Source organism: Monodon monoceros, unplaced genomic scaffold, assembly GCF_005190385.1.
Source record: "Monodon monoceros isolate NGI ecotype Baffin Bay Population unplaced genomic scaffold, NGI_Narwhal_1 Super_Scaffold_18, whole genome shotgun sequence".
NCBI classification, from domain to species: Eukaryota; Metazoa; Chordata; class Mammalia; order Artiodactyla; family Monodontidae; genus Monodon; species Monodon monoceros.
In genome coordinates, this window is record NW_021703774.1 from 61,543,627 (window position 1) to 61,571,026 (window position 27,400).

The following is a 27,400-nucleotide window of genomic DNA, read 5'->3' on the forward strand; positions in this document are numbered from 1 at the left end:
TACCTCATCTATAGCAGCCACCTCGGAAGAAAGGGTATTTTCTCAGTTTATTTCAGATTCATCGTTTTGACCTTAGTTTGTGCTCTGAACTCTGTCTGCCTTGAACATAGTAACAGTAATACAAAAGAGTTTCTGCCCATGACAGGGGAATTGACAGTATTTTTTAAATGAACTCCCTATTCAGACTATCAAGTGCAATTCTGAGGATTCTCTTCAGTGTTCTGGAAAAGAATATTTCAAGTAGACAGAGGACAAAGTATACTGAGAACAAGGCTGCAGGTCATGCATAGTTCAAGATGACTTTGGAGGGTCAGGATCTTGTTAACGTAGCATGTAATCTCATTGGTGTTAGACTTCTGAATGCTTTTGTTCTTGTTCTGTAAGATCATGGAGATGTCAGCTAAAGGAATTAAACCTGTTACCTTGGAACTTGGAGGCAAGTCTCCACTGATCATCTTCTCAGATTGTGATATGAAGAATGCTGTGAAGGGGGCACTGATGGCCAACTTCCTCACGCAAGGCGAGGTGTGTACCTGACCCTGGAAGAGTTTTAATGGGAATCTCGATCCCTTCATCTCACAGCGTGTTTTCTTTTTCTTTTTTTTTTTTGTGGTACGCGGGCCTCCCACTTTTTTTTTTTTTTTTGCGGTACGCGGGCCTTTCACTGTTGGGGCCTCTCCCGTTGCGGAGCACAGGCTCCGGACGCGCAGGCTCAGCGGCCATGGCTCACGGGCCCAGCCGCTCTGTGGCACGTGGGATCCCCCCGGACCGGGGCACGAACCTGTGTCCCCTGCATCGGCAGGCGGACTCTCAACCACTGCGCCACCAGGGAAGCCCTCAAAACGTGTTTTAAAGCTTATTATTTTGAAATAGTTTCAGACTTACAGAAAAGTTGCACAAATAGTACAAAGAATTCCAATCTATCTTTGAACCAGGTCCCTCAGTGTTAACATTTTATCACATTTACCATTCTGTTGGTATGTCTGTACCTACATATGCATATTATTACTGTTTTTTTCCTGATCTGTTTGAAAGTTGCAGACAGAAGATCCCTAACCTCTACATTCCTATGTGTATTTCCTAAAACCAAGTGCATTCTTTTAAATAAGCACAAAATACTTAGTAAAATATATAACTTGATATTAATGTAGTACTGTTACTCAGTCTATAGCCCTTATTCAGATTTCTCCATTTGTTTGACTAATGTCCTTTTAGAAACAATTTTTTTTTTTGCTGGTCCAAGATCTAATCCAGGAAGATGCATTGCATTTACTTGTTGTGTCTCTTTACTCTCACTTAATCTGGAACAGTTTTGAAGTCATTCTTATCTTTCAGGACCTTGACATTTTTTAAGAATACAGGCCATTTATTTTGTGGAATGTCCCTCATTTTGGGTCTGTCTAGGTTTTGGCTGTTGTTTTTTTTTAATTGGATTCAGGTTATGCATTTTTGGCAAAACACCACAAAAAAGATGTTTTATATTTCACAGTGGTGTTGCTGACTTTGATCACTTGCTTAAGGTGGGTCTTTACTGTAAAGTTACTGTTTTTTCCTTTGTGGTTAATAAGTATATTGTAGGAGATAAAGTGAGACTATCTTGTTCCTTATCAAACTTTGACCTACTAGTGTTAGCACCCTTTGTTGATGTTTGCTGGAAACATTTTTTTCTGGTGGTCACCAAGAAAGATTGGTGTATTTCCAATTCTGTTACTCCTTCTACATTTATATAGTTCACTGTCTATTACAGGAAAGAACTTTTTTCCTTTTCCCTAGTTTGTTTTTCATTCATTATATCAGCATGGACCAATGGATTCTTATTTCATTCTGCAAGTTATAACCCATTACTAGTATTATTTATTTTGATGCTCAAATAATTGCAGATTCAGATAGTGGGAGCCTCTTTCTGTGACTTTTTGATATGTTCTCATTATTCTTTGAGCACTTCTTTACCTCCTGGCACAGCAAGGTGTTCTAGACACGTCTTGTGCTTTCTCTGGTGGAGCTCTGTAATGAGCCGTTTCTCTAAGGAGGCTTGGTTCCATTTAGTGGTAGATGGTATTTAGAAACCAAGATCTGGGTGCCAGCTGTACTCGTTTCTACTGGAGTATCATTGCTCATATGTCTTCTCAGAGGCCAGAGCCAGGAAATATATATTAGGCATATGTGTATGTATGTACACACACATCTATTTATGTATCCATCTATATTAATAACTACAAGTTTATACAGATATTTCCAATCATTCCAATACTGCAAGGTTTATTTTAGCCTCCTCCCTTTCATATTTATAATTTCCTTCTCTGACAGTGAGACATTTAGCTTCCATTACTCACAATATATGTAATTACTCCGTCCTAGAATATGTTTATAATAGTTTCAGATTTGTGAAAGTACACTACTGTGAAAAATCTTCTAACTAGAGTGCAACATTTTTTTTTACAGCTCTTTTTGTCTTTAGCCTGGGGTACAGTTAAAATTCTGTGTTCAGAAGTTAATGAGTCAGTTCTTCCTTCACCACCCCCTTCAGTATGGTTATGATATTCATTTTAAATAATGAGTTTATTCATTTCTGTTTGTATTTCATTTGGGGTTTATTTTCACCCATCCTTGCTTTAGGCGAAATACTAACATGGTTCTAAATGTCAGAATTTTACCAAAAAAGGAAACAAATGGCACTCCTCCTATCCCTTCTACCCATTCCCGTTCCCTCCTTCTTCCAATCCATCCCTATCCAACCAAACCTGTTTCTCATTTTTCCTTCCTATTTCTTTTTACACAAATGACCAGGTACTTGTATATTTCTTATTTTCTCTTCTTTCCTCAACACAAAAGATAGCAGAATTACTGTTTCACTTTTTTCACCTGGAAATCACTTCATTTCATAGAAATCTTCTTTCTTCTTTATAGCTGTGTAGTATAATTCCTTGTATAGCTGTTAGTTTATTCAACTACTCTCTTTTGGATGGGCATTTAGTTTCCAGTATTTTGTGATTACAAACAGTTCTGCAGTGAATAACCTCGTGCACGTGTGTGTTCACATTGTTGGAGATATATTTTCAGAGTAAATTCCTAGAAGTGGTAAATGTAATCTTTTGTGCCTATTTTTTTGTGGTAAAATATATATAATATAAAATTGACCGTGTTAATCATTTTTGAGTGGACAGTCCAGTGGCATTAAGTACATTCACACTGTTATGCAGCCATCACCACCGTCCACCTCTGGAACTCTTTTCATCTTATAGGACTGAAACTCTACACATTAAACAATAACTTCATGTATCCTTTTCTTCCCAGTCCCCAGTAACCACTATTCTACTTTCTATCTGTATGGATCTGACTATTCTAGGTATCTCATTATAAGTGGAATCAAACAGTATTAGTCCTTTTGTGTCTGGCTTATTTCACTTAACTTAAGGTCTTTAAGGTTCATCTATGTTGTAGCATGTGTCAGATTTTTCTTCCTTTTCAAGATTGCATAATACCCCGTTGTATATGTATGCCACATTTTCTTTATCCATTCATCTACCGGTGGACATTTAGGTTACTGCTACCTTTGGCTATTGTGACTAGTACTGCTGTGAACATTGATGTGCAAATATCTATTCAAGTCCCCGCTTTCACTTCTTTTGGGTATATACCCAGAAGTGGAATTTCTAGATCATATAGTAATTCTGTGTTTAATTTTTCAAGGAATTGCCATAATGTTTTCTACAGCAGCTGCACCATTTTACGTTCTCACCAACAATGCACAAAGGCTCTAATTTCTCCACATCCTTGCCAATACTTGTTATTTTCTGGTTTTTTTGGTCACAGCCATCAGAGTAGATGTGAAGTAGTATCTCACTGTAGGTTTTTATTTATATTTCCCTTATAATTAGTGATGTTGAGTGCATATATAATTTTGTAAGATAGTGCCATATTCCCCTGCAAATGGGTTGGACCAACTTGCATTCCTACCAACAATATATGTGTGCCTATTTCCTCACGAGGTAAGGGGTGATACTTCATTGTAGTTTTAATTTCAATTATCTAATTATGAACGAGATTGAACATCTTTTCTAGGCTTAAGGACCATTTATATGTGTGTGTGTGAATTGTGCATAACTTTTATCCAATTTTATATTGAACATCTAGTCATTTCCTTCAATTCTTTTTGTAGAGATTTTTTTCTTATTCACACATAGTGAAGTTCACTTTTTTTCTTTTTGGCCGTGCTGCAACACTTGCAGGATCTCAGTTCCCCAACCAGGGATCAAACCCAGGCCCTTGGCAGTGAAAGTGCCAAGTCCTAACCACTGGGCTGCCAGAGAATTCCCAAGTTCACTTTTTTTGGTGTGTTATACTATTAGTTTTGATTTTCCCTCAGTTTTTATAAGTTATTTAAATATTGGTGATAGTACCCTTTATCTGTGATGTACGTTGTAAATGTTTTCTTCCAGTTTGTTGTCTTGGCTTTGTTTAGGATGTTTTTGCCATGCAAAAGATTATTGATTTTCTGTAGTCAAATTTATCATTTTTTTCTTTCATTGCACCTAGATTTTGAGTACTAGTTAGAAAACCTTTTCCTTCACCTAGGTTATAGTAGAATTCACCTATATTTTCTCTTGGTAATTGGTTTATTCTATATTTAGATTCCTTATACATTTGGGGTTTACTCCTGTGTACAGTATGAGATTGTATCTTTTTTTCCACATGGCTAACCAGTGGAACCATTTGTTACTAATTCATCTTTACTCTAGTGGTTTTAGATTCCACCTTTATTGTAAACTAAATTTCCTTGAGTACTTGGATCTATTTTTGGACTTTCTTTTCTGTTCTACTGTTCTGATATCATTTGAGTAGTATTTATGTTCATGTCTGTGGGAGGGTCTAAATAGTCATTACTTGTGTGTGTGTGTTTTTTTAAAATTTTGGTTGCGTTGGGTCTTTAGCACTGCGTGCGGGCTTTCTCTAGTTGCAGCGAGCAGGGGCTACTCTTCATAACGCTGTGTGGGCTTCTCATTGTGGTGGCTTCTCTTGTTGCAAAGCATGGGCTCTAGGCGCACGGGCTTCAGTAGTTGTGGCACGCAGGCTCAGTAGTTGTGGCTCGCAGGCTCTGGAGCGCAGGCTTACTAGTTGTGACGCATGGGCTTAGTTGCTCTGTGGCATGTGGGATCTTCCTGGACCAGGGATTGAACCCATGTCCCCTGCATTGGCAGGGGGATTCTTAACCACTGCACCACCAGGGAAGTCCCATTACTTGTGTTTTTAGAGACAAACATTGACTCTGAACCACCCTAGGTTTTTATTAGACTGAAGGCCTCAGTTCTTGATCTAGTTTTACTCTTCAGTCCCTTCCACTCTTACCTCCTGCTCTCAAAATATACAGCCAAATTGAGGATCTGAGATGAAGAAATAGAAGTCCTATGGGTCATATGGATCTATTAATTGCTTTAAGGAAATTTATACAAAAACAAAGGCATAACTTTTTTCTCACAGGGCAGAGTTTGTGTGTGGGGTACTGTGTCCACAATTACATGTGTGATCCTATTCAGTATGGTGATAATTTTTAGAAGTGGAACTAACCTTTAAAGAAAGTATACTGTCTCTTTTAAATTTAAAGCTGTTGAACTTTTTATCCTTTTCCTTTTTTCCCCCTCATCTACATATAAATTTTTATGTGTCTGTCCTTTAGGTTTGTTGTAATGGTACAAGGGTATTTGTGCAAAAGGAAATTCTTGATCAATTTTCAGAGGAAGTGGTGAAACAGACCCAAAGGATAAAAATTGGAGATCCCCTTCTGGAAGATACAAGGATGGGTCCCCTGATCAACCGACCACATCTGGAGCGAGTCCTTGGGTTTGTTAAAGTGGCAAAGGAGCAGGTGAGAAACAAGTGGAGGTGAGATGAGAGGAGGGGGAGGGGTAGTTACTCCTAGGTTACTTGCTCTGTGCTTCTTTCCTATGGTCATATCCATTTGGGAGCTGTATTCTGCATTGTACTTGCAGTGGAGTGACTAAGTATGCATTTGTTCAGGACACAAGTGGCATTTCGGGAATGCATACTGGGGTTTTATGTTTAACATAAAATATGCATTCTTTTTTGGCAGGGTGCTAAAGTATTATGTGGTGGAGACCTCTACGTACCTGAAGATCCCAAATTAAAGGATGGGTATTACATGAGACCTTGTGTGTTAAGTATGTCCTCTTCTTGTTTGCTTTTAAACAGTTTGAATTAAATGTCAGATAGACAAGAATATTTATAAACTGTGTATATGGTATAAGGCAAGGGTTGCCAAACTGTGTGTCCCTGCTACTCAAATTTAAGGAGTAGAAGTTCTCCCTTACCTTAGAAGCCTCATGTGTGCCCCTTCTCTTCTTGGACAATGATATCAGTTACATGGGACTTAACTGGGTGTACAGCTGTTGTTCTAGAATCAAGGCACTCCAAGAAAATGAAAGGGCATGTTTGTTAAAAATTCAGTAATGAATTTCTTTTCTCAAGAAAGTTGGTAAAGAATGTGCTTTTCTTTGAACTTTAGGTCATCAATATAATAAAACCAATTTGTTGGACAATATATTAATATTTTCAAAAATTATATGATATAATAGTTTTAGCACTTCCTTTCAATCTGAAAAATCTCCTGGTTTGGACAGTCAAGTATGTGGTCATCCTACTGTCCTCACACCCATCTCCTTCTCTTCTACTGGGGGTGACACTATTCTAGATGTTGTTGTTGTCATTTACTTTGCTCTGTCATTTTACATTGTATGTTAGTATCTCCTATAAAAATATTGCTAGTTTCCTTGACTTTAAAAACCTATATATAGATGGAATTATGTTGTATAATTCCTTACACCTTATCCTGAAGATAGATTCAGCTGATTTTTGTCCCTGAGGTTGATAGTGGTGTCACACTTTTCAACCCTTGATATTTGGTGCAGTTTAACCTTTTAGGTCTTGCTAAAAAGCTAAAGATCTGCTGAGGTTTAAGGGCTGTGAATTTAGCATCCATGCCATGGATTAGCTTGTAGCTATTAAGGAAGAGGGAAAACTTACTATATGTTTTTACATAGAAAATACAGGTTAAACAGTAGTATATATGGTATTATCCCAAATCTATTAAAAATCAAATATGTGCATGGGAAAAAGAAGGAACAGAGAATATGCATCATATTTTTTTTTAAAGGAATCAGGTTTTTTGTTTTTGTTTTTAAATAAATTCATTTTATTTATTTATTTTTGGCTGTGTTGGGTCTTCGTTGCTGCACATGCGCTTTCTCTAGTTGTGGTGAGTGGGGGATACTCTTCGTTGTGGTGCGTGGTCTTCTCATTGCACTGGCTTCTCTTGTTGTGGAGCATGGGCTCTAGGTGCATGGGCTTCAGTAGTTGTGGCACGGGGGCTCAGTAGTTGTGGCTCACGGGCTCTAGAGCACAGGCTCAGTAGTTGTGGTGCACGGGCTTAGTTGCTCCGTGGCCTGTGGGATCTTCTCAGACCAGGGCTCGAACCCGTGTCTCCTGCATTGGCAGGCAGATTCTTAACCACTGTGCCACCAGGGAAGTCTGCATCATAATATTGATAGTGGATTTCTCTAGATGCTGGGATTAAAGGTGATTTTTTATTATACTTTGTGCATTTCTGAATATTACAGATTTTCTACAGAGAACATGTATTTTACAATTAGGAAAAAAAATGTTTTTAAACAAACTGTGAACCTATGCAAAGGACAGGGAGCTAACTACCTTAACTTCATTCTAGTGATTCTGAAAGCCTTGTTTGTCATCTACAGTGTCAGTATCACTTGGAAAACTTGTTAAAAATGCAGATTTCTCGTCCCTGCCCTAGACCCCCAAATGTCACTTTCAGGGCCCAGGACCTTGAGATTTGCATGTTAATAAGTCCTCAGTACATTTTTACGCATATAAAATGACTGGAGAATGACTCCAGAACCTCAATCTGTAGATTCATTTACTTGAGATTTGGGGCTAAAGTATAACGAGTGTTATGTGTGGGGCAGGAACCTTTTCTTTTCTCGTAACGTCAGCTGCCGCTTTATCCCCTCATCTCTTTTGACTCTCCAATATAGAATGCATTGCAAACAGAGCCATACTGTGTTATCAGCCTGTGTAAGACAAACTGTATTCTGGGACTGTTGGGTAATGAATTATCTTGAGTAATTTAATATTCTGGCTAACAATTTCCCTAAAAATTGTATGTGGATTAGTAATTTTCAAAGATTTAGATTATAATAAACTATCCTTAAACACAACCTAAAATTATTTAATATACCTTTGAAGGTAGTTTAGGTGTCCCCAGAGTACAGTGTAACATACACACGACCAGAGTGCTGTTCTTACTTTGTATGCACAAGCTCTGATTCATCTCTTATGAGATTTTAGAGTCCTCCTCTTTGTAGATATGTGAGAAGTTGGTTTTTAGCTTTGGCTAGTGTAAAGCTGGTGTTTAAAGTAGGGTTCTCAAGCTGTTTTTCTGCCTCCACATTGTTTACATGTATCACACAACCTTACAAACAACATATCTCACTCCATGCGTGGTTTCCAGCATTGAGGTGAGCTGTTCTTCAGCCAAAGTGTGGATAAAAGCACCACTGTCTTGAGGATCAGTGAGGTTCAGTATTTCACATCTAAATATATGAGCTTCTTTAGACATATATGCATATTTTAAAATGTCAAGTGTGAATTTAATCTTTTTAGGGATTTAGCCACTTAAAAACTTAAGTACATTTTCATATAAAATGAACACTCCTTCAGTTATTTCTAAGTTATTATTTTTACATTGTATTTTCTTTTTTAAAAATATTGTTTCTCATTCTAATCATATCAGAGTCATTAAGAAAATGTGAAAAAATATAAAAAATGTTAGTCATGTGTAACATTTTAACAGAAATTGGGAGGATATATACAGTTTGTACCTTTTCCAGTGAATGTTAATCATGAGCATTTACTTATTTTCTTCAAAAACATTACTTCTCTTTTTTAGTAATCATTTTAATTCATTTGAAGTGCATCCTATACACACGCACACACACACACGCACACACCCCGTTTTTTTTTTTTTGGCTGCGCTCTCTGTTGTGGTGCATGGGCTTCTTTAGTTGTGGCACGTGGGCTTCTGTAGTTGTGGCATGTGGGCTCCAGGGCACGCAGGCTCAGTAGTTGGGGCGCGTGGGCTCTCCAGTTGTGGCGCGCGGGCTTAGCTGCCCTGCGGTATGTGGGATCTTAGTTCCCCAACCAGGGATCGAACCCGCGTCCTCTGCATTGGAAGGCGGATTCTTAACACTGGACCACCAGGGAAGTCTCCAAAACATTACTTTTTTTTTTTTTTTTTTGCGATATGCGGGCCTCTCACTGTTGTGGCCTCTCCTGTTGCGGAGCACAGGCTCCGGACGCGCAGGCTCAGGGGCCATGGCTCACAGGCCCAGCCACTCTGCGGCATGTGGGATCCTCCCAGACCGGGGCATGAACCTCTGTCGCCTGCATTGACAGGCGGACTCCCAACCACTGCACCACCAGGGAAGCCCCGAAACATTACTTTTTGATGCTTCATAGAAGTTCATCATTCGGTTGTGTACCATTCACGTGATCATCCCGTCTATTTTGGATGTCTAGTGTGTTGCTTCTAGTTTTGACTGTCACAGGGATGTTGTGATGGAAGTCCTTGTATGTACATCCTTGTACACCTCATTAGCTATTTCCTTATGATGAATTCAAAAAAGTAGATTTAGAATGAACACAGAGGCCATGGCTCCTTAATATGTAGTGTTAAATCGTCATGCAGAAAGGATGCTCAGATTTATATTCACACTGGAAATGTCACATTGAAATTTCTCTAAAGCTGTGTATTCACTGTTTACTATGAACAGGAAATTTTAACGTGCCAGAAATAATCATTCCTTTGCTGATGTTTGGTTTTTTAATAATGTTTGCAGCTAATTGTAGAGATGACATGACCTGTGTGAAAGAAGAGATTTTTGGACCGGTTATGTCTATTTTATCATTTGACACTGAAGCTGAGGTTCTGGAAAGAGCCAATGATACCACTTTCGGACTAGCAGCTGGTGTCTTCACCAGGTAGGTGGGGAAGGACACCCCAAGTGGCTTTGAAGAAATGGGGCTGCAGTGTCTTCTTAGATATTTAATTGATCTTATTCCCTCACTGGAGTTTGCCCTCACTGCATTTTCATCAGCACTTTCTATTTGCTTCAGCTAAAGTCAAAAGATGGCAAAGTAGCATTTCACAGTTAGCCCTGAATAGCCAGAGAACCCTAGTGTTGAGTTTAAATTAAGCTATTAGCTTTATTGATGAAAATTCTATCCTTTGTTCATTCATACATTGAATAAATATTTAAGTTTCTGATCTATGTAAAGCATCATGTTAGGTGCCTATTAAAAACATGTATGTCAAGGAATTTAGAAATCCATAAGCATATGAATACTGGGCAGTATCCTTCAAAGCCATGATTTTTAGCTTTATAGAAGTCCCTAAATTGGAATGCATTGTAACACATGTGGGCCTTTTTTCTATTGTTGTGTATTTAGGGTGCTATTTCTAATTTTAACTGTTGTGAGTAATGTTGGGATTAATATCTTTGTACATAAACTTTAACCACTATAAGAAAAACAAAAAGTGATTTCGGAGAAAAACTTCTTAGAAAATTCTTGCAGGTTGCTTGTTTATGTACAAAATCTGATTAGTCTTTGGCAGTAGTAGGCAGTTTTCTAAGACTGTTTACACTTGGGATTATGCTGTTTCTTTAGTGACATACAAGGTTATTATTTTTTGTAGATTTGTGGTCAGGAACGTGGGATGGAAGACCCAAGTCTCCCTTGAGGACCTGATGTAGTAGCTTCTTTTTGAGTTCTGAAGAAAAAAGTGAGGAGCTACTTTTTTTTTTTTTTTTTAATAGACTTTATTTTTAAGAGCACTTTTAGGTTCACTGCAAAACTGAGTGGAAGTACAGAGATTTCCCAGCTACTCCTGCCCCACACATGCATAGTCTCCCCCATGATCCACATCCCCCACCAGAGTGGAACAGTTGTTAGAATTGATGAAGCTACATGAACACATCTTTATCACCCAAAGACTATAGTCCACATTAGGGTTCACTCTTGGTGTGCATTCTATGGGTTTGGACAAATGTATAATAACTTGTACTCACTGTTGTAATATCATACAGAGTAGCTTCACTACCCTAAAAGTCCTCTCTGAGGAGCTGCTTTTTTGTTTGTTTGTTTTGTTTTGTTTTGCTTTGTTTTTTTGGGCTGTGGCTCACAGCTTACGGGATCTTAGCTCCCCGACCAGGGATTGAACCCAGGCCCTTGGCAGTGAAAGCACAGAGTCTTAACCACTGGACCGCCAGGGAATTCCCAGGAGCTGCTTTTTTTTTTTTTTTATATATATATGTATATTTTAAAATATTTATTTATTTGGTTGCGCCGGGTCTTAATTGTGCACGTGGGCTTCTTAGTTGTGGCAGGCGGGCTCTTTAGTTGTGGCATGTGAACTCTCAGTTGCAGCATGCGTGTGGGATCTAGTTTCCTGACCAGGGATCAAACCCAGGGCCCCTGCATTGGGAGTGTGGAGTCTTAACCACTGCACCACCAGGGAAGTCCCAGGAGCTGCTTTTTTTGATTTGAGGATTGAGTGGGATAAGTCTCTCCTCTTGCTTTGCTTCGCCACCAAAATACAGACAAAGGCCAGTTACAAAGGAGGGTAACTCCTTTTTTTCTTTTTTTAAACAGCTTTGTTGGGATAATTCATGTACCAAACAATTCACTTATTTAAATTGTACAATTCAATAGTTTTTAGTATATTTACAGATTGTACAACTGTCATAATCTAATTTTAGAACATTTTCTTCATTCTAAGAACAATAACAGTTACTCTGCATTTTCCCCTCCCCCCAGTCCCTGGCAACCACTGATCTACTTTGTCTTTATAGATTTGCATATTTTGAATATTTTACGTAGATGAAATCATGCAGTATGTGACCCTTCACGACTGGCTTCTTTCACTTAGTTCATCTACTGGCTTCTTCTCAAAGTTCATTTACTGTTATAGTATGTATCACTACTTTATTCCTTTCTACTACTGAGTAATATTCTGTAGTATGGATATATCACATTTTGTTTATTCATTGACCCATTGATAGACATTTGGGCTGTTTCCACTTTTTGGCTATTATGAATAATGCTCCTATGAGCATTCATATATGAGTCTTTGTGTGGATATTTGTATATTTCATTTCAGGTATATACCCAGGAGTGGAATTGCTAGATCCTATGGTGACTGTGTTTAACTATTTGAGGAACTGCTAAACTGTTTTCCAAAGTGGCAGTACCGTTTTACATTCCCATCAGCAATGTATAAGGGTTCCAGTTTCTCCACATCCTAGTCAGCAATTGTTATTGTCGGTTCTCTTGATTTTAGCCATCCTAGAGGTTGTGCAGTGGTGTCTTGTATCAGTTTTAATTTGCATTTCTGTGAGTTGTCTTTTTACTTTCCTGATAGTCTCATTTGCAGCACAAAATTTTAAAATTTTGTCAGTGTAATTATTCTGTTTTTTCTGTATCTGTTACTTTTGGTGTCATGTCTAAGAAGATTGTGTCTAACCGAAGGTCATGAAGATTTATTCCTGTTTGCTTCAAAGAGTTCTGTGGTTTTCACTCTGACATTTTAGGTCAGTGACCCATTTGAGTTAATTTTTGCGTGTAGTGTAAGAAAGGGATCTTCCTTCATTCTTTTGCATATGTATATCCAGTTGTTCTAGCACTATTTGTTGAAAAGACTATTTTCCCCCATTGAATTGTTTTGGCACCCTTGTTGCTGCTGCTTATTTTATACATGCGTTTGGATGAGACTATAAAATTCAAATCCTTATCTATTTTGCATGGATGGTATAAGATTTTAAAACACAGTTTGAAGAAACAATTTGGCAATGTTTTGAGACCCTTAGAAGTGACCGTCTAACTTTTCCTGGTAAGGTTGTAGCAAAAGAAACTGTGAATAACCAATGCATTTTTTCTTCATAGGGACATCCAGCGTGCCCACAGAGTGGTGGCTGAGCTTCAGGCTGGAATGTGCTTCATTAACAACTATAATGTCAGCCCAGTGGAGTTGCCCTTTGGTGGATATAAGAAGTCAGGTGAGAATCTGGGAACTGTGAAAGCAAACCCCCATCTCTAGAAACACTGGTCATAATTCAGTCCTTATGGAACAGGTTCCTAAACCTGTGTGTGTATCAGAATCACCTGGAAAAGTATATGAATTCCTGGTCCTCCCCAGGCCCAATGTATCCGTCTCTGGGAATGGAAGCTGAGCATCTTTATTTTTTCCAGAAGCTCTCCAGAAGTCTTTGATGTGTAGACTGGATTGTGAACAGCTGACATATATCTGAAAAAGGTTTATCTCGTGGGTAGGATTACTTTTTCCTCACAGTCTGTGATTGCCATTAAGTGTAAAACCACCCCTAGGCGTTCGAACCATGGCAAGTTTGTAAATCTAGTCTCTTAGGAGATTTGAGGCATCAGGAACATAGCCATTACTTTGAGGTTCTTTCTTTGGAGTTTGTTGCTGATTTCACCAATTCTGTATGAAAATTGGTTTGGACTTTGTAGGTGCACCATTCTAAGAGTCCGACCCCTACTCTCCTGGCAGATACTTATGGCCATCACCGTGTTGGCAAACATGTAAACACGGATGAATGATGACGAGATGGTGGGTGTTAATTTGACAGTTTTATTTGGTATTGCGTTTGGTATCATTCTGGCATTCTCTAGTCATACTTCACTAGTCATCCCTGTCCCTATGGGGTACCTGGAGGAGCTGTAACACAGACCTAAAGGCAGGGTAGGAACCAAGGCTCTGTTTTATTAATTCATAACCCTCAGTTTGTTTGGAATCTGCAGCTTTGGCCTCAGTGGGGCCTCTGAGGCCAGCTTTCCCTTCCCTAAACCTGAAACTTTGGATCAGTGCCCATGGATATGCCTATATGAGATGAGAGGGACAGAAAGCTGGCCTAACATGCCCAGTGGGCTCCATGCTGAGAGGATTTGGAAAGGAACAAAAGGCAGAGTGAGGCCTTAGCAGGGCCATTGTGTATGTCCCATTTGGAATGATGCCCCCTGGAGATGTGCATTTTTGGAGACTGGGCCTTGCTTTTAGGATGCAGAGCCTGCCTCAGTCTGGGGTGGGGGACACAAGGAAGGCTGTCCTGTAACCTCATCTACTATTGATTGGGCAGTGTCTTGGCTTTGAGTAACCTGAGAGCCTAAAGGGTCCACCCCCCACGTGAGTGGACAGAGTATAAATAGTAGGTGCTCTTACAGATTTAGTATAAGAGAAGGTTAATAAGCCTATTATGTAGAGTTAAGTTCTAAGTTAGCACTGACTTTCAAAGGCATCAGGTTGATTGATAATTGTAGAGAATGCTCTAATGCTTGATAAGAAAGTCTGAACATTTTTAGACCTTAGTCTAGAAGAGTAGATACTAGAAGTTAAGAGTCGTACTGGTAAGAAATGAAACCTAAATATTTCCCTATCCCCGAAGGCTAGTGTGTCACTTTTCCCACATCTAGCTCCACAGTTAATACATGCAGTTGAGGACTTGATCTCAAAACTTCTTGGCTCTGCACTCTTCTCCAGCCCTGGGAGCAGTGCCTGTTTCTGCAGGTCACTGTGGCTGGATTACCGCAATGGCTCACCCTCACCCCTTCTCTTCCTTTCAGGGTTTGGCAGAGAGAATGGCCGTGTGACAATTGAATATTATTCACAACTAAAGACTGTGTGCGTGGAGATGGGTGACGTGGAGTCTGCTTTTTGAAAACGTGCAGAGAAGCCAGTGAACACGGCCGGGCCTGGGAATAATGAGAAGCGGCTCTCTTGACCGCGGCGGTGCAGCCACCTACCAGTTTAGATCCAGAATGTTGGCCATTCAGGATAAGAGAATGGTTCAGTGTTACTCTTAATCGCTCAATCAATTTCCTAAGTGAAAATGTGCGTAAGTGCCTTTTAGATGCTAATCAAGAAAGCTGTGATTTTCCTTAAAACAAATTTCTGGGAAATCTTTGAGAGCCACTAGCACACTGCTGGAAAACAGGGGGAGGGACCAGGATTGTTCTTCCACAGAGCCGACCCACTGACAGGTTCATTCTCTAGCTTGCTTTAAAGAACCCATGCCTTTATAGAGGTTCCTGGGGGAATCAGCAGAGATTTCTGCTCCTTGACGTTTTTAAAGACATGGCCCCTTGTCATTCCATTCAGAAGGCTGGCAGTCGGAAGAGAGGGCTTGGCTTATTAATAGATGGGTCTGTTTGGTGTGAATGCTGACTGGCCAGAGCCAGCGCTGCGGGGATGGGGGAAACCGGCTCCAGTCCTTGAGTTACAGCTTGCTCTCTTATGACAGAAGAGTTTCCTTTTAAACGTACAGATTATTTGTAATCCACTGCAGTATACTGAAACTAAGTAAATCACACCGTCAGTCCTTTCAGTGTCATGTTTTGAAGCTATACACATCTCAGGGTTATAGGAGGACACAGGATAGGGCTAAAGTTAAACGTTTAAGGCAGAGGATTTGACTTTCTTTGCAGTGAGTACACATGGGCAGGCTTCTGTTGCTGTAATGAACTTTCAGTGGCCCATTCAGACTTCTGGGCTCCATGTTCTTCCCAGCCCAGATAAACTGGGCCTGTCCTTAAAGGGCTGTCAGATCATGGTGACTTCTCAGACTGTTGCAGTGATCCTCATCTTGCCCTCTTATCTTCCCTTCAGGGGAATAATTTAGATTTAATAGTGGTATTAGGGTTCTCCAGAGAAACAGAACCAATAGAGTAGAACAGATACGTATAAGAGAAGATTTCTTATAGGAATTGGCTTACGTGATTATGGCGGCTGTGAAGGCCCACAGTCTGCTCTCCATAAGCTGGAGATCCAGGAAAGCTGGTGGTGTAAAACCAGGAGTGCTGCTGTCTGAGGGCAGAAGATGGATGTCTCAGCTCAAGCAGAGAGAGTGAGTTTGCCCTTCTTCTGCCTTTTTGTTCTATTTGGGCCCTGAATGGATTGGATGATTCCCACCACATGGGGAGGGCCGTCTGCGTTACTCAGTTCACCAGTTCAAATGCTGATCTCTTCTGGAAACACCCTCATAGACATACCTAGGCATCCCATCGCCCAGTCAGGTTGACATGTAAAATTAATCATCACAGTAGCTAAGAGGTAAGGGATGATTCTTGTTACTGGGCCTGCATCTGATTATCTATTATGATGGGCAGAAACTGTAGTTAGAGGATGAGAACAATTGAATCAGCCTCTCTCGATGGATATTCGCACAGTGGGCACATACATGATACCGAGCAAGGCCAACAATGATCTTACCCTGGGTCTTCGGGGGTCACCCTGGGTCCTTGTGTGACTTCCACAGTAGGAGCCGCCTGGGAGAAGACAAGTTTCTGGCAGTTCCTCTGAAGAGAAAACAGCCAGGGAAAGGGAACCAACATTTGAATACTCCCTGCGATCCATCTGCTACTTCCCTTCTCATTGAATACTCACACTAAAATGAGGAAGTCGTTAGCCCCAATTTTCAGGTGAAGAAGCTGAGAATTGGAGAAGCCTGGACCACAGCCAAGTCAGTAATTTGAAGAGTAGAGTTCCAGTCCAGCTATGTGGGACTTTAACTCTTACGCTTCCTGCTCTCCTTCCCCGATTCCTAGACCTTAACTCATTGTATTCATTCCATATGAGTGCTGTAACAAATTACCACAAATGTGGGGACTTTAAAACAACACATTTATTATCTTGTAGTTCTGGAGGTCAGAAGTCCAAAATGGTTTCACTGGGCAAAAACCAGGGTGTTGGCAGGGCATGCTCCCTCTGTAGGCTCTAGGAGAGAATCTTTCCCCTCCTTTTCCAGTCTCTAGAGCTGCATTCTGTGGCTCATGGCCCCTCCTGTTTGTTTAGCAGCAGCAGCTTAGCATCAAGTCTCTGCTTCCATTGCCTTCTTTCTCTGTGTGGTCAGATCCCCCTCTGCTTCCCTCTTATATGGACACTTATGATAGCATTGAGGGCCCACCAGATGGTCCATAATAATCTCTTATCTCAAGATCCTTAACATAATCATATCTGCAAAGTGTCCTTTTGCCATAAAATATTCACAGGTCCTGAAACTTAAGATGTGACATAGCTGGTGGGGGGCATTATGCAGCCTACCGCACCCAGCGTGGTCCAAAGTGTGTTCCAGGATGTCATCAGCTATCGTACTTCACAAATTTACCTGAACAAAGATTCTTGTTTGTTAATGAAGCATCTTAGGAGAGTAATAATATGTACAAAATGCACTTAAGGAAACATGATTTAACCAAGAGGCCAGGCCTTCCTTTGATGTGGAAGAAGCTGTATCATCTAGTTAAATGCTCCTGGAGTCTCCTTTTTCTCTACTAGTATTTTTTTTTTAATATTTATTTATTTGGCTCCACCAGGTCTTTAGTTGCGGCACACAGGATCTTCGTTGTGGTGTGCAGGATCTTTAGTTGTGGCGTGCAAAGTCTTAGTTGTGGCATGTAGGCTCTTAGTTGTGGCATGCGGGATCTAGATCCCTGACCAGGGATCGAACCCGCGCCCCCTGCATTGGGAGCATGGAGTCTTACCCACTGGACCACCCAGGAAGTACCTCTACTAGTATTTTGATTAACTTTTGAAAGTTAAGCAGAAGGTACCCTTCTTTTTCCTTCTCCCATCTAATATTATCTCCTAGAGGTAACTACTATTAACATTTGGGTGCATATCTTTCCTAGGATTTTCTTAAAGGTAATAACTGCCAACTAACCCTGTATCCTCATGAGGCCACATGTAAATTTATTCAACTCATGTCCTTTTATATGCATTTTAAGATTTATTTGGTTGACAGCTTCCTGTGCTACAGCGTCCTTTAACTGCTACTGATAGAAATGGTTTTGGAATTGTATTAATGAGAGAAATAAGAAAACCAAGACCCATGTTGGCTTACTCCTTTGCAATAGCTTAGAGTCCTGATCTCTGGCTTGGCTTTTCTGTGACTCCAGAGGCAGTCTCTCACTTCGGCAGGCTTTTTTCAGACAACAGGTGGCCACTGGGTCCTTTCTTTCCTCCTGCTGCTCTTTATTTCTTACACCTTCAGTCCTCTTGCTGCCTAAGGCAAGAATCTGGCAGAAGGAAGGTGGGCTACAGTTTACTGACACCATCCACGGAAGTCATCCACCAGGAGCTTCCGGAGAAGGGGGGCAACCCTGAGTTCCTTGCCTGCTTCTTCCAATGGCAGAGTCTCCACCCTAGCTTCTCTGAAATGTGTAGTTCTGAGTTTGGCTTTCCTCAGAAGTAAAAATGATTCCTTGGTTTTTCTTATACCTAGAGACCTATCTTTGTATTTCTTTTTACAGTGTGAGGGGGAAAAAAATCAGCAAAGGGGAAAGAGGAGACCAAGTCTTAGCAGTTAAATGATGCTGTGAAAAACTATCAGAAAGTCAGATCAGCAGTGAGCAAATCTCTCCAGAGTAAATCAGCATTCCTCATGCTCTTGCTTAAGGCCCTACTGCGGCTTTTAGTTCAGTTAGAACACAGTCCAAACTCCTCACCGTGACCACCACTGCCCTTCTCTGATTCCCCCCTCTGTCACTCTCCCCGTTCACCTGTGCCTTACTCTGCCAGGCCTTTTCTTGCCTCAGGAGCCTCACACTCACTGTCCCTCTTCCCCAGAGAGCATGTTTTTCTAGATCTTCACCTGTAGGCTCCTGAAAGCCAAAAACTAAACATTCACCTCCTTAAATCTGCAGTTAGCCGCACACATCCTTATCCCACTACACTGTTTCATTTACTTCAAAGCATTTATCACTGTTTGAGATTACAAGCTTATTATTTCTCCGATTAGAATGGAAACTCTAAAAGCCAGAACTGTCATGCCACTGGTCTCAGAAAGTACCTAATGTTTGTTTGCGTGAGTGAAAGGATTCGAAGGGCTGGGGTAGAGCCTTGGTACTCAGTGTGGCCCAGGGGCAGCAGCCTGTGCTTGTTTGACCTGTGGAATCTCAGTTCTCACCTCAGGCCTCTGAATCAGAATCTGCATTTTAACAAGACCCCCAGGAAGTTCTTACACAGGATAGTTTGCCAAACACTGGTTTTAGAGCAACGGTTCTCAACTTTGGACACATGATTGAAACACCCAGAAAGAGCTTAAAAAATACCGAGATTCTAATTTAATTGATTCGGGGTGTGGTCTGCTCATCTGGATTCTTAAAAGGTCCCTGCTGGGGTGAATTTAGGGGACAGACAAGGTTGAGAACCACTGCTTTACTGCTGTGCTATCCAAGTACAGTAGCCACTAGCCACATTTAGCTATTTAAATACAATTAAAACTAAATAAAAACTCAGGTTTTTAGTTGCTCTCGTCACATTTCAAGTACTCGATGCCACACATGGGTTGTGGTAACTATAGTGGACAGTGCAGTTGAATAATACTTCCATCATGTCAGAAAGTTCTGTTGGACAGTGCTGCTTAAGAGAGGGAACTGAGAGAGCTGTTTTCGATTGAGTTAGGAGAGCATCTTTGGAGGCAAGTGATATAGGGATGAAAGGAAAGTGGGGCAAACTCTGGGGGTGTCCTTGGAACATAAGAAGATAACCTGGTTGCTGACTTTTGATGGATGAAGTTTCACCAGCAGGTGGCTCTCCTGCTTCCTACCACATCTTGTGCTGGAAACTGAGCTGGCCCTTGGCCACGGGAGCATCGCGCTAGGTTTGATCCTCAAGAACCTTATACAGTAAGGACAGGTGGAGGTCAAAATGGCGGGATAGAAGGACGTGGAACTCACCTCCTCCCACAAATACATCAAAAATACATCTACGTGTGGAACAGTTCTCACAGAATACCTGCTGAACTCTGGCATAAGATCTCATACAACCAAAGCTGTAAGAAAGATCACCGGGTAGGACAAAAGAAAAAAAAAGTAATTAGGACAGCACCTGTCCCAAAGTAAAAAAAAAAAAAAAAAAAGTAATTAGGACAGCACCTCCCCTGGGAGGGAGCTGTGAAAGAGGAAAAGTTCCCTCACTCTGGGAAGCCCCTTCAGTGGCTGGGAGATCAGCTGGGACAGAAAGGGAGCTTCAGACGCTCAGAGGGCAGTGCAGTAGCTGCATTGTGGTAGGCAGAAAACAGATCTAAACAGACGGTCCTGGCCATGGGCAAACTAAATGATGCAGAAGAATGAATAAGTGATCTGGAAGATAAAATAATTGAAATCACCCAGTCAGAACAGCAGACAGACTAATGAAAAAAATGAAAGCAATATATGAAACCTATGGGATAATATAAAGTGAGCCGATCTACACATAATAGGGATCCCAGAAGGAGAAAAAGGGATCAAAAATGTACTTGAAGAAATTTTGGTGGAAAACTTCCTAAACCTAAAGAAGGAAACAGATATCCAGGTACAGGAAGCACAGAAGGTCCCAAACAAGATGAACCCAAACTGACCTACACCAAGACGTCTATAATTAAAATGGGAAAAGTTAAAGCAGGCATCCTGAAGGCAGCGAGAGAAAAACAGAGGGAACCTCCATAAGGCTATCAGCTGGTTTCTCTACAGAAACGTTGCAGGCCAGAGGGAGTGGCAAGATACATTCAAAGTCCTGAAAGGGAAATATCTGCAACCTAGGATACTCTACCCAGGGAGAGTATCATTCACAATAGAAGGAGTGTTGGGCTGCACCCTGCAGGCCTACAAGCCTTGTACTTGCCCATCCTTGAGACCAAAGAAAGATCCTGGAGTCAGTGATAGAGACCTCAGTGGTTTAATGGGTGGTGGATCTTTCATGTCTGAAGCAAGATCCTGGAACGACACCCCACCATGTGTGGCAGACAGTGGGTAGGACATGGCAGCAGTCTTTGTTCCTGGGGCGAGGGCGAGGTTACCAGTTATAGGGGGAATTGAGGTCAGGATGGCTTATCAGTTACCAGGGAAACTAGCAGAGGGGCATGCTCTTCACTACCCCATTAATAAGTTATCATGGTGGAGATATTCTGATCTGAAGATTAGAACAATCACTAGCTGGGTTGGGGGCAAGTATGTAGGAAGGTCAGTCATGTGAGTAGGGTGTAGGTGAAGCAGGCACTGGTTGAGCAGGGGGTGTACAGAGAGCAGCCATCTTGGTGGCCTGATCATACACTCCACCCCTACATAACGCTGCACGACCCTCACAATCTTGGTCTGCCCTTCTTCTGTGATATCCCTGGGGTCAGGTATGTAGGGGGGCACTGCAGCCAGATGCCACAAATACAGATGGCAGCAGCCAAAGAGCATCAAGAGTAAGATACCTAGTAGGCTAAGAACAGTCATTTGCCAGAATGTGGGCAAATTTTGGAGCCAAGCACTTACTGGGGTAATGGAGAGGGAGTCAATAGCAGCAGTGCCCTGTCTGGTTATAAAGAAGGTAAGGCCAACCCTGTTTTTCACAAATCCCGAGCAACCCCCATGGGGAGGAGAAGGCCTCGGCTCTAAAAAATACATTCTGGTGGAGTTAGCCCACCCCATGTTTTGTTAGGGGTGGACGCATTAGGTCTTTCCAAACAAAAAAACGGTTAATCACACTAGTTGGACTTGTGTGTCCAGAAGCCAGCCTATTCCACTCCACACAGCATAGCCTGGGTGGGGGGCTCATGGGCAGTCAAAGTGTATGATGTGTTACATGGTAATGTTTACCGACAGGGTCCTTCTGACGTACTGGCATGTGGGATAGGAAGATGGTAAGGGTCTTCCCCCGCCCCTCCCCCACCCCGCCACTGTCAGTCGTCTCCACATGGTCACATTAGCCAGGTCGATTTTTCATGGAAATCCAGAGGAAGACAACAACGGCATCTTGCTGTTGCCATTAACCCAGCAATTAGACTCTTTTTTCAGTGAGGTTACTGTTGCTGCTCAGTCCTCAAATAGATTTCCTCCACTCAGGCTAGGGACAAAATGTAAGACACCTAACAGGCACAACGCAGGGAAGATCATGACCATTAAGCAAAATACAAGCCGTATCCGTATTCTGAGATAATATCAACCACACCTGCCTGTCGTTTTTGTCCAGGTCTGTAATATAGTTCAGAAAACAAGTTTTCAGTAATACAGGAATATGTCCAAAATCACACCTACAGTGGCCTCCTAGGCTCCTCCAAACTGGCTCTTGTGGAATTCCTCAGAAGTCTCAGACTGAGTTCCCAAAAGCCATACTTTCAAGGCCAGGAAAGCCATACCAAGGCCTGCCATCAACTCTGCCTCGGTGGAGTCCTCTCTTGTAGAAGTCCCCCAAATATTGAGATTCCTGCACATGCCAGGAGACAGTCTTTCCCATTCACCTGCTTGGAACCCAAGAGTCTTCAATTTCTGGAGGGACCAGGTAGAGAGAAAAGAAAAATGTTTCAATTCTACCCATAGGTATAGTTTAACAAATTGCTGGAAGTCATAACTAACTTGAAGGGAAGGGCTTCCCTATATCTGGAAAACATAGATCAAAACCAGTAATACTCCAGACAAAAACCATAAAAATTATAACCATATACACCAGTTCACTCAGTAACGAATCCTTTTAACTTTTTATGAAATCATCAGGTTTTCCATTAGCATTGTTTGATTTCTTACCCAGTTCAGCACTATGAGCTGAAACTTATGAGACCTGTGCTTGTCAAAAAGTCCTTCCTATGAATCTTCTTGAAGATGGAGCACTTTTTGCAAGAGCATCAGAGTACAACAATAATTGTCTATAAATGACAGAAGACTTAAAAAGGTATAGTTAAACACCTGATTACAATGTAATCAATAAAGAAACTTGTTTATAATAACTAGAATTATGACATTATAATCTTAACCCTTAAAAACCTTAATCTCTGGCAGAAACCAAGGAGTAAGTAATTGTGAACTTTTTTTATACCAGCATTTCCTGATTGGAAAACTTACGCTTTAGTCTTCCTCTCCTAAGAAGGCAAAGGTAGGTAAACTTAGACCCACCTGGCAATTAATGTTCCAATATTTTATCCTATTTGAAATGACCCAGATAGTCAATGAATTCTCTTCGTTTAGTTTCAAGTTGCCAAAATCTGGAGAGACTATTTTAGATAGACATTCCCAAAACATAGTAATTCCTAGAGAGTTTGTCCCAAATCTCTTATCTCATTTACATTTCCTTAAAGTTTCATTATATCAAGTTCTTTTATTTTTTTAATTAATTAATTTTTGGCTGCGTTGGGTCTTCGCTGCTGTGTGCAGGCTTTCTCTAGTTGTGGTGAGCGAGGGCTACTCTTCGTTGTGGTGCATGGGCTTCTCATTGTGGTGGCTTCTCTTGTTGTGGAGATGGGCTCTAGGTGCACGGGCTTCAGCAGTTGTGGCATGTGGGCTCCAGAGGGCAGGCTCAGGAGTTGTGGCACACTGGCTTAGTTGCTCCACAGCACGTGGGATCTTCCTGGACCAGGGCTCGATCCTGTGTCTCCTGCATTGGCAGGCGAATTCTTAACCACTGCGCCACCAGGGAAGTCCTCAAGTTATTTTCCTTGCTGACAGATTTGCAACAGATATATTAAGGTCTTATTTTACCTCTTGTAAACCTAGGTACAACAGAAGTATTATACTTAACACTGACGACTCTAAAGACATATCTATATTAATCAAACCAACAAGCTTAAGTAGTTTCAATAGCAGATATCAGTTCAGTACTGAATATTTCCCAGATCATGTGAACCTGAAATTCATTCTGGACAGTTTCTTTTATCTTTCTGAGAATTTATGTAAGTGCTTAATTTCTTTTAAGCCAATTAAACAGAGCTCATCCACAAACCAATCTTCGCCATGCCATTTGGAGACAGAGACACATCATATTTATAAGGTACACATAGACATACATATATCTATATAGACACAGAGACCTCACAGTTTTCCTAGAGTTTAAGAGGGTCTCTTTTTCCCCCTTCACTCTCAGGTAGATTATTTACATCTCAAAGGCACAGGAAGAGAAATACCATTTCCTTCTAGAAAGCTAATTTCCTCTAATGGCATATGCAGAAACCAGTTTTAAAATGTCAAGAGTCCCATCTTGGACATTTTCATGGAATTTTTTCCATTTCTGAATAGCTAATTCAGTTTAAATAAATAATAGTGATAGACAATAGTACCTATCATTCACTCACATTCATATCCATCACTTTCAGAGGAACATGCATCAGCACTCAAGTTACCAGGACCCCCTAACAAGGGTCAAAACCAAGGAGAGACAACAGGATTTGGACTCATACTGGGGCACTCATGCACACACCCAAGATTAAAGCCAAACCAATTACAAAAGGCTCATTTTAATACAGTAGCAGAGCCATTAGGCCATTGTTCTCCATACTCTCTTGGCAGCCCTCATTCATCAAGGACAGCCACCACAGGGCCCCACATACTAGTGGATAGCCACCCCAGGATTTCCCCTGCAACTTATGGGCCCCATGTGTAGTGGACGGCCACACTGGGATTTCTCCCACAACTTTTGTACCCCATGTGTTAGTGGACAGTCCCTGCAACTTTCCATTCCCTGTCCTTATTTCCTGATATCTCTGTGCTCACAGGAGTTTCCTGGGTCTCCTTGCTGGCTTTGTCAATTGTTGGGCTGCACCCTGCAGGCCTACAAGCTCTGTACTTGTCCATCCTTGAGACCAAAGAAAGAGCCCGAGTCAGTGACAGAGACATTAATGGTTTAACGGATGGGGGAATCTTACATGACTGAAGCAAGGTCCTGGAGCAACACCCCACTGTGTGTGGCAGATGGGAAGGACATGGTGGCAATCTTTGTTCCTGGGGTGAGGGCAAGGTTACCAGTTATAGGGAGAATTGAGGTCAGGTTGGCTCATTGGTTACCAGGGAAACTAGCAGAGGGGAACACCCCGTCACTGCCCCTTTGATAAGCTATCAGTCATGGTGGAGATATTCTGATCTAAAGGTTAGAATAGTCATTAGCTAGGGGCAAATAATGTAGGAAGAACTAGCTGAGGTGGGGGCAAGTATGTGTAGGAAGGTCAGTCATGTGAGTAGGGTATAGGTGAAGCAGGCACTGGTTGAGCAGGGGATGTACAGAGAGCAGGAGAACAACCGTCTTGGGTGGCCTGATCATACAAGGAGGGAGAAAGAATTTCTCAGACATGCAAAAATTTAAAAGTACAGCAAGACTAAATCTATCCTGAAAGAAAGATTGAGAAGCTTCTCTAAATAGAAAAGAAGCAAGAATCTATAAAGGAAAGAGAAAATCACAATAGGAAAGTAAAACACTAAAATAAGCCAGTATATAGATTTTTTAAAAATCAAAAGTTTTTTGTGGAAGTGATTATAACTACAATGAACAGCAAAAGGATAAGCATGAAGATGTAAAAGAGGATATGAGAATCATAAAATGTGGGGGATGGGAGTAAGAAAAATACAGATTTTTTCTTAGAATGTGTTGGAGCTTATATGACTACCAATCTAAAGCAAATAGATATAGTAATGGGTTAACATACTTGAAAACCAGGGTAACCACAAACAAAAACATACAATAGATTCACAAAAACCAAAAAGAAGAGAACTCAAGCATAATACAAAAATAACCATCAAACCACAAAATGAAAAACAAAAAGAAAGGAACAAAGAAGAAATACAAAATCAACTGGGAAACAAGGTTTAAAATGGCAAAAAAAAAATACATATCTATTAATTACCTTAAATGTTAATGGACTAAATGCTCTGATTAAAAGACATAGAGTGGCAGATTGGATAATAAAACAAGAGCCTACAATATGTTGCCTATAAGAGATCCACTTTAGGACGAAGGACACACAGATTGAAAGTGAGGGGATGGAAAAAGATTTCTTGCAAATGGGAATAACAGGAGAGCGAGGGTAGCAAGATCCATATCAGAAAAAAATAGACTTTAAAACACGACTATAAAGAAAGATGAAAAAGGACACTATATAATGATAAAAGGATCAATAAAAGAAGAGGATATTATACTTCTTAACATATATGCTCCCAATATAGGAGCACCTAAATACATAAAACAAATACTAACAGACATAAAGGGAGAAATTGATGGGAATACAATAATAGTAGGAGACGTTAACACCCCACTGACATCAAGGGACAGATCTTCCAGACAGAAAATCAATAAGGCAAAAGAGATCCTAAATGACACAATAGAACAGTTAGACTTAATTGATATTTTCAGGACATTACATCCAAAAAAAAAAACAATACACATTCTTTTCAAGCACACATGGAACATTCTCTAGGATAGACCACATACTAATACACAAAACAAACCTCAACAAATTTAAGAGGGTAGAAATGATTTCAGTCATCTTTTCTGACCACAACAGCATGAAACTAAAAATCAACCACAGGGACTTCCCTGGTGGCGCAGTGGTTAAGAATCCACCTGCCAATGCAGGGGACCCGGGTTCGATCCCTGGTCTGGGAAGATCCCACATGCCACGGAGCAGCTAAGCCTGCGATTCACAACTACTGAGCCTGTGTGCTGCAACTACTGAAGCCTGCACGCCTAGAGCCCATGCTCCGCAACAACAGAAGCCACCACAATGAGAAGCCCACACACCACAAGAAAGAGTAGCCCCCATTTGCTGCAACTAGAGAAAGCCTGTGCAGCAGTGAAGACCCAACGCAGACCAAAAAAAAAAAAAACCACAGAAAGAGAAACAAGGAAAAAAAATGATTACACGGAGACTAAACAACACGCTACTAAAAAAACCCAATGGGTCAACAATGAAATCAAAGAAGAAATTTTAAAAATACCTTGAGACAACTGACAATGAAAACACAACTAAACAAAACCTATGGGATGCAGCAAAAGCAGTCCTAAGAGGGAAGTTCATAGCAATACAGGCCTTAATCAAAAAACAGAAAAATCTCAAACAACCTAACCTACCACCTAAAAGAATTAGAAAAGGAACAAACAAAACCTAAAGTCAGCAGAATGAAGGAAATAATAAAGATCAAAGAGTAAATAAATAAAATATTAAAAAACAATAGGAAAAAATCAAATCAAGAGCATGTTGCTTTTTTTTTGGCTGAGTTGGGTCTTCATTGCTGCACACAGACTTTCTCTAGTTGTGGTGAGCAGGGGCTACTCTTCGTTGCAGTGCACAGGCTTCTCATTGCAGTGGTACCTCTTGTTGTGGAGCATGGGCTCAGTAGTTGCAGCATGTGGGCTCTAGGGTGCACAGGCTTCAGTAGTTGTGGTGTGGGGGCTCTAGAGTGCAGGCTCAGTAGTTGTGGCACACGGGCTTAGTTGCTCCGCGGCATGTGGGATCTTCCCGGACCATTGGCAGGCAGATTCTTAACCGCTGCATCACCAGGGAAGTCCCAAGAGCATGTT

At 41.0% G+C, this 27,400-nt stretch overlaps 1 protein-coding gene across 1 annotated transcript in view; it reads left to right on the forward strand.

Moving 5' to 3' along the window:
• The window catches only part of ALDH9A1 (aldehyde dehydrogenase 9 family member A1), a 39,238-nt gene extending 13,287 nt beyond the window's left edge, over positions 1–25,951 (forward strand). Inside the window, exons 6-11 of the mRNA XM_029228128.1 lie at positions 385–525; positions 5,675–5,863; positions 6,089–6,176; positions 9,930–10,071; positions 13,033–13,145; positions 14,728–25,951. Of these exons, the coding sequence (XP_029083961.1) occupies positions 385–525; positions 5,675–5,863; positions 6,089–6,176; positions 9,930–10,071; positions 13,033–13,145; positions 14,728–14,822 (768 nt within the window). The 3' untranslated portion in view covers positions 14,823–25,951. The remainder of the gene's footprint in view (positions 1–384; positions 526–5,674; positions 5,864–6,088; positions 6,177–9,929; positions 10,072–13,032; positions 13,146–14,727) is intronic.
• The last annotated feature ends 1,449 nt before the right edge of the window (positions 25,952–27,400 follow it).